The sequence below is a fragment of the Otolemur garnettii genome, unplaced genomic scaffold, assembly GCF_000181295.1.
Source record: "Otolemur garnettii isolate 467f Iridium unplaced genomic scaffold, OtoGar3 scaffold00001, whole genome shotgun sequence".
Lineage (NCBI taxonomy): Eukaryota > Metazoa > Chordata > Mammalia > Primates > Galagidae > Otolemur > Otolemur garnettii.
Window position 1 is genome coordinate 17,521,579 of NW_003852396.1, and position 8,171 is coordinate 17,529,749.

General features: G+C 35.0%; 1 protein-coding gene across 1 annotated transcript in view; it reads left to right on the forward strand.

Annotated features, from left to right (window-relative positions):
* Positions 1–8,171, forward strand: part of DLG2 (discs large MAGUK scaffold protein 2) — a 2,018,366-nt gene that overhangs the window by 284,732 nt on the left and 1,725,463 nt on the right. The window contains exon 4 of the mRNA XM_023511782.1: positions 2,704–2,849. Within this exon, the coding sequence (XP_023367550.1) occupies positions 2,704–2,849 (146 nt within the window). The remainder of the gene's footprint in view (positions 1–2,703; positions 2,850–8,171) is intronic.

The following is an 8,171-nucleotide window of genomic DNA, read 5'->3' on the forward strand; positions in this document are numbered from 1 at the left end:
GCTCGCCTCAGGAAGGTTGAAGTGCACTCTTCAATCTTCTCTCTTGTCTCTGCTCCAAACCATCAGCTAATTTGCTAAGGTTCTGTCCTTTCAGCCTCCTTCTGGACGGGAGCTTCTGTAAAAAGCTGGCTGCAGTTCGCCATCTTGGCTCCACCCCAAGCCTATGTTTCCTTTTCTATGAAATGTCTATTCATACCTTTTACCATTGTTTGTTTGTATGTCTTTTCCTTTTTGATTTGTAGTTCTTTCCCTGGCTGGGTACTGTTCCTTCATCTGTATGTTGTGAAATTATATTCTTTCAATTTGTGCCTTGTCTTTTGCTTTTTTAATTGAGGTATAACTGATGCATAATAAAATGCACATGTGTGAAATGCATAATTTAATATGTTTGGACCTGTGTATACACTATTAGCACAGTCAAGATAGTAAGCATACTCATCACTTCTAAATATTTCCTTGCTTACTTGTGCTATAAGATGCTCCAGCTCATTTTGTTATGTCTTCTGTCTCAGTCCTTGAATCAGTCATTTCTCTAAGAAGGTCTAGTTCCTTTTATTGGAAAATGATGTTAGAAGTCAGAAGCTTTAGGTGTGCTCCTTGCTATTGGGGTGTCCTTGCTTCTAGATCTTCTAGGCATACGGGTCCAGGAATTATGAGACAGAGCTAGGAAATGTCCACATATATATTTATTTCTATTTTTATCTGTATTTTAATCTGTCTATCTTTCCATCATGTGTCTCTTAAAAACTTTGCATTCATACAGCTGTTTCCAATTCTAATCTAAGACCACACTGTTTATGTAGTACCTTTTATCACCTGGTGGAGAAAGCTTATATTGGCCCAAACCTGGGTGCTATTGTGCTCATTATGACTGTGCTATCAGTGCTTCTAGGCTCTCGTAACAGATAGAGCAAAGAAATACATGTGTATAACTGAGGCATATGTCTTACAGGGGGGCTATAAAGTTTGTGTGCAATTTAAAAATAGACAACTGTTTTGAAAAACACACAAATTGTAGAATAAAAAATAAAGCATTCACTGTAGCATGTTGTTATAAAGTCATATTTAAAAGGGGATTGGGTGGTGTCTGTGGCTCAAAGGAGTAGGATGCTGGCCCCATATTCTGGAGATGGTGGGTTCAAACCCAGCCCTGGCCAAAAACTGCAAAAAAAAAAAAAAAAAGGGATTGAAATCCAATAAGGGTAGAAAAAAGCTTCAACTATATTTGTGATGTTTTATTTCTTAAACTGGGTGAAATTACGTTAATGTTGGTAGGGGTATTGTTAAATTTTGCACTTTTGAAATAAAAATATTACATTAAATAGAAAAAAATAGACAACTATTTTAAATTGCACGTGAACTTTGTGGCCACCCTGTATTAAGTTGAACATACGTTTATAGTGAGATCACCAACTGTACTCTAATATAGGAATCCTTCTAATCTTTCCACCACCTACTTGACTATAACTTCCTACTCTAGCAGTGAGAAACCTGATTCCCACCATCCACTATCTAATTACTAAACTGTTCAATTCCAGTATACACGTATACTGATAGCAGTATCAAAACTGTCAATATGTACTTCAGGGTAAGCCAATTTACCAACTAGAGCATGATACTTTTGCATTGTTTCTTTTTGGTCTTTCAGTATTTTAGTTTCTCCTATTTTTAAAATTACTGAGGTCAGCACTCCCCCCACCCCACATACATTGAAGTTATTTAATGTATTCTGAATACAGTTGCATTATTTTGTAATAGTGTGCATTTCATCTTGGGACATGTTGACTTCCTAAATGATTTTTTGAGATTTTGAATACATTATGTTTTAATCTTTATGATGTTGAGTTCAGTGGATTTTGGCAAATACTTCATATTATGTGTACTCTACTACAATATCATGAAAGAATATTTTCATCATTCTGTGCTTTACCTGTCTAATCCTCTTTCCCTCTCTCGGGACCTCTGGAAACAATGATCTTTTTACCTTCTCTTTAGTTTTATTTTCCCAGATATCATCTAAGTGGAATCATACAGTAGATACCTTTTCAGATTTTCTTCTTTCACTTAGCAATATGCATTTAAGATTCATCCATGTTTTGATAGCTTGATAGCTTATTCCTTACCAATAAATAACTCTTAATTATATGGATTTACAATAGTTTATCTATTCACTTATTGAAGGACGTCTTGGTTGCTTCCAGTTTTCACTTTTTTTCAATTATGAATAAAGAAAGCTACTATATGCATTCTTTTTTTTTTGAGACAGAGTCTTACTTTGTCACCCTGGGTAGAGTGCTGTGGCGTCATAGCTCACAGCAACCTCCAAGACTTGAGCTCAATCTGTCCTCTTGCCTCCTGAGCAGCTGGGTCTACAGGTACCTGCCGCAATGCCCAGCTATGTTGGTTTGTTTTTAGAAATGGGGTCTCACTCTTACTTAGGCTGGCCTCTAACTCTGAGCTCAAGCAATCTACCTCCTCGGCCTCCGAGAGTGCTAGGATTATAGGCATGAATCTCGCCAGGCAGTATATGCATTCTTATGCAGATAAAAAGGCAAGCTTCAGGATTTTCTCTTTTCTGATTGTTTTACTTTGTGATCCATATTTATGCAGTTCTTTTAACCAGTAAAATTATTTTATATGCATATATAATCTATTTATGAGGTGGCACATGACATTTTGATGTTTCCTTGTATTTCCTTACAGATATTCAAGAGTTTTATGAGATGACATTGCTTAATTCTCAAAAAAGTTGTGAGCAGAAGATAGAAGAAGCCAATCGAGTTGCACAGAAATGGGAAAAGACATCTCTTCCTGCTACAGGTCATGATTGTCTTCAAAAATCTGCAGAGGTATATTTTTGTTACTTCTGAAATAATAATATTAGGACTTTCTTATGTCAGTGAAGAGTTATTATGAACAAATAGCAACAATAATAATAGAAATGTAGTTATACCATACTATATGTGATTTTCATATATGAAAATCCAGATTTTTCCAAAAGAAAAATAGGGCATGGTAGGCCCTAATTCTTCATATTGTGTAAATGAATTCTGTTATGAATATTTTCATAGTCTGAGTTGAGTCAAGTTTTCGGCGTTCTGGAATTGCAGAATGCGGTTCCATGTGCAGTAGGGGAAGGAGATGGATAGTGGGATGGAGAGTGTGATCAACGGTGGTAATTTCCATAGCAGGAACATATATCTTGGAGTATGAATAAAATGATTCATTTGAGGGCAGGAACAAAATAATAGAACTCTCTTTCCCATATCTTTTAATCACATTCTTGAAAATTTTCTGTATTTCGATAATTTATGACTATTAATACTAATGCATCTGCATTTAAAAAATATGTAATCGAGTTGTATGCTCAAATGATTTTAACAGGTAGGATTAGAGGCTGGAAAAGTTTGGATACTACTGTTGGAATTAACATTTATCAAGGGTAAGGCAAGTTGAAGCATGTCTCAAGTTCATAGCTAAGGCTAATGTCAAGGCAGGGGCAGATCAATAATGTTTTTAAGTGGCAATTAATACTCTGAAGGTAATAGCACATACACATACAATTGCTCAGGATTGAAATTATGGAGAAAAGATGTTGAGGAAAGAGAATAGAGTGAAGGGGATAGCAACAAGAAGGGAGGACACAGAGCTTCCGGAGACCTGAAATACCCGTGGTAATACTGCAAAAGCTGTGAGACGCTCCCAGCAATTTGCTGGTCTGTGAGGAAACAAGATGTGCCACTGGCATCTTGTGGTTACATACTGTTATAATTACAGTGTTTGTGCTGTGCAGTAACATATGATACAAATATTAAAGAAAATAAAACAATTGTGCTGCCACTAAGAGGGAAATAATTTTTTCGGTGGAAAAAGACACATACTCAAGATGGCTGACTGAGAGCATTTCATGCATGCCTCCTCCACTTTGAAAAGTCAGAGTAGTATAGTCCATTAATAGTCACACTTGGAATACAGTATCTAAGAGAGAATGATGGAATTCAGAAGAGAAATTTCAGTGGACAACACAAGTGGGAAAGGAGAAGGAAGAAAGGCGGTCTTTCTGGAGGGGATTGACTAGAAGCCAGGAGTAACTTCCCAGTGTGAGAAAGGGTAAGTAAGACACTTCTAGCCACTCATATCCCTGCTATAGAATCAGGTAATCCTGGCTGCAGAAGACCCCCTTGGCCCTTTCAACCCCCTAAACTAACATAGGAAACTTCTGAGAGACCATGACATGCAACTAGTTCTGGAAGGGAGTTCATGCTAGGTCCTGTAGCCTCTCTGAGACCTAAGCTTAAACTTAGCGTCTAGCAATCTCCATGTTATTCTGACTGAGGGACTGAGGTTGGGACACTAGGGAAACTTGGGGTGCCATTGATCATGCCACATTGGCTTCTAAGGGTCCAAAAAGCTGCCCAAGTTCCTGGTCCACTATTGCTGTTACCAATGTTGAGCAAGCTACCTGGACGCTGAAGAATTGAAACTAAAGTAACTACTAACACAGATTCTAGTATACAACTGCCTGGGGGGAGCATGAAGATAGGTATGCCCACTACCACCACCCCACTGGGACATCTCAGTCCTCCAAACAAACTCCCCATAGTTTTCACTAATAACTACAGCCTAGCATACCAAGACAAACGCTAACACTGTTTATAGCTAAAGAAATCAAACAAAGACTACACTACCCACACCCAGTTGCACACATCAGAATCAAAGCCAAACATTATAGATAACATCTTCAGGAAAAAGTTTTTCTCTAGAGAAGTAAATACAAAAATAGGAGAAAGTGACTGTTGGGAGCTGACCTCCTGGGAGGCAAGGCCCCCCAGTTTGAGGAAATGTACTTGTGTCAAGGACTGAGTGCAAATCTGGCCTTGGCAGTTTTCCTGTTATGGCTGGTTTCTGAACCAGATTAGATTGGAGCCATGCCCCTTAGTCTGAACAGACTGCTGAGAATGCTATTTGCCCTGGGCTGTTTTTAATCAGGTTATGCAACCATGACAAGATCATGCCTTCAAGCTACTATATAAAAAGCTGTGCAATAAAGCTGAGATTGCTGCATCCTATTGAGGACAGCCCTCCTGATCCCACTATTTTGTGTCTTTAATTTCCCATCTTGCATGTGGTCTATTCCCGGGATCCCTAATAATAACATTTGCCGGGCAGGTTCCCTGCAAGTGACTGTTGTACCAGATGTACAGACATCAGCATAAAGACACATGCAACAGGGTGGTGCCTGTATCTCAAGGAGTAGGGTGCTGGCCCCATATGCTGGAGGTGGCAGGTTCAAGCCCTGCCCCAGCCAAAAACTGTAAAAAAAATTAAAAAAAAATAAATGTCTTAACACAATAACTAAAAAAATGCTGTGAAGGCTTTGACCAGTTTGATGAAAACATTTCAAATTGTATGTAAAACCAGCACACTGTACCCCATGATTGCATTAACATACACAGCTATGATTTAATAAAAAAATAAAATAAAATAAAAAGACACAGGAAATATGAAAAACCAAGAAAACATGACACCTCAAAAGTACACAATAATTTTTCAGCAAAATATTCCAATCCAAGAGACACTTACAAAATCCCAGTAAAAAGGGTCAAAATATTGACTTTGAAGATACTTGGTGAGATATAAGAGACTTCTGAAAATAAAAATACAAATGTTCAGAAAAACAATTTAGAATACAAAGGACAAATTTATTAAAGAGGTAAATATTTTTAAAAAGAATCATGATACAATAAAACCACAAAAATTTTCTTAAAAAATTCTAGAAATGAAGAAATTATTGAAGGAAATACAAAATATTTTTGAAAGCTTCAACAATAGACATGATCAGGCAGAAAAAAGAATCTCAGAATTTGAAGACAGGTCTTTTGAAATAATCTGGTTAGACAAAAATTTAAAGAAAGAATAAAATATAATGAGCAAAATCTTTGTGACATTAGAGACAACATAAAACTACCAAACTTATGAATTATCAGCAAAGAAACAAAAGGTGAGAAAGCCTATTCAACAAAATAATAGCTGGAAACTTCCTGAATCTAGCTAGGGATTTAGGCATTCATCCACAGGAGGCCCATTGATCTCTCAACAAATACAATGCAAAGACCTCTCCTCAACATATTATATTCAAAGTGTCTAAAATCAAAATTAAAGAGCGAATCCCCAAAACAACATGCTATAGGTAATGGTGTAATTAATGGTCATTCATTTATATAAACTATTGTGTTTTCTTTGTTTTATTTAGGGTTGATTATATCAATGAAACTATTTGAGTCCAAGAGTATGGACATTTTTAAGGCCCTTGTCACAAACTGTCCAAGTGCTTTGCAGAATCATGCTGATAGTGTTCATAAGGCCAAACCACCTATACCTTTAATAGCATTTACTTATTATTTAAAATATTTTGTCAAATCAATAGATTAAATTTTTTCTTAACACTTTAGATTGCAATAATTTGTTCACTTTTGAGACTGAACTGTTTTTCTTTATGATTATTGGTAACTACATTTCTTTTGTAATTAAATCAAGCTCTTTGTCTACTTTTCTAAGTGGTATTAGAATTCTTATTGTTTTGCAAAGAGCATTTTATTTATGAAGTTTGCCATTCTGTTGTTATAGTTATGGTATTTTTCTTCTTTTTTGATTACTAATAATTATTCCCATAGTTCTTCTTGACATAAATTTTAATGTTAATTTTTATCTGGTACAATCTATCATTTTCTTTCTTTTATTCTTACTTCTTTACTTTGTTCTTCCCCTTTCCTGGATTAGTTAATATGCTTCTAGATATTTTCTAGGCTTTTATTGCTTTCATATTTCCCCTTTTAAAATTTTCAAAATTATTTTATTTCACTACTAGATGCATAGTGCCATACATATACATAATTTTGTTTAAATGAATGAGTGAAAAAATATGTACCTTTTATTATAAATCAAGTTTTTATTATAATAATTTTTCTATTTTTATAGTCTCTTTCCTCTTTCATTCACTTCCTGTTCATACTGTTCAGCTATACCCTCTCTCTATCAAATGTAATGTTATGTTAATAACTTGTGTTTATTCTTTCTACACTCATATGTTTTCATATACAAACTATATACATAAACATGGGTTTTTTATATATACTAGAACATTCACACATAGACATACATACACAGAGAATTTTGGAAAGTCATCATTGCTTGAAAAGTGTCCACATTATATGCTCATTTCTTCAAGTTGTCTTAGTATAGTTGTAGTTTGATCTTCTAATGGATGCATAATTCATAGTGTAAGTATATAATTTATTTAGTCATTTCTTTCTTGGTGGGAATTTACTCTGTTCCAATTTTCTGCCACATGAGTAATGCCGCACTCATCTTTATATGTACATATGAACTCACTGTTGCTTTTGTTCTATAAATCTATAGGATAGATTTTCAGGGGTAGCGTTATTGGCTCCCAGAGTATGCATACTCTGTAATCTGAATAAGTGTTGCCACGCTGATTTCACTTTCAAATTTCTATTGGCAATGAATGTGGTTGCCATTTTACATCACATCTATGACAATACTAAGTGTTGCAGCTCTTCTTACTCTTTGCCAGTTTAATAGGCACAGTGATATTTTATTTTTACCTTAATTTACAGTTCCAGGCTATGAGTAAATTTGAGCATTGTTTCATATGTTTGTTGCTATTTGAGTTTTCTCTTTTGTGAATTTGTCCATATTATATTTCTACTGGATATCTTTCTTATCAATTTGTATGGGTTTGTTGTATATTTAAATAATGCAATTTATGTAATCTTGCTATGTATAGCTTCCCTTAGGGACATAGACTATGTATGAATTTATACACATATGTAATGCCTTTGAGTTTTGGTTAATATTTTTCTTCAAATATAGCAGCTAAGTAACTTGTTTAGAAAGGAAATATAATGTTAGTATGTTTACTAGTGGTGATCTAAAAGATTATTTGATTGAATCCATACAAATTGAAGCTTTTCATTAGTTTATGAATAGATGTCATCAGTATAAGGATGAACAATGAGAAAAAAATTCACCTGAATATGACACATTTTTCAGTGTCAAATTAGCACATCAAAACAAAGTTAATGGAAATTATTCCATGTATCTTCTCGGACCACCATGGAATAAAAGTTGAACTCAGTAACAACAGGAAT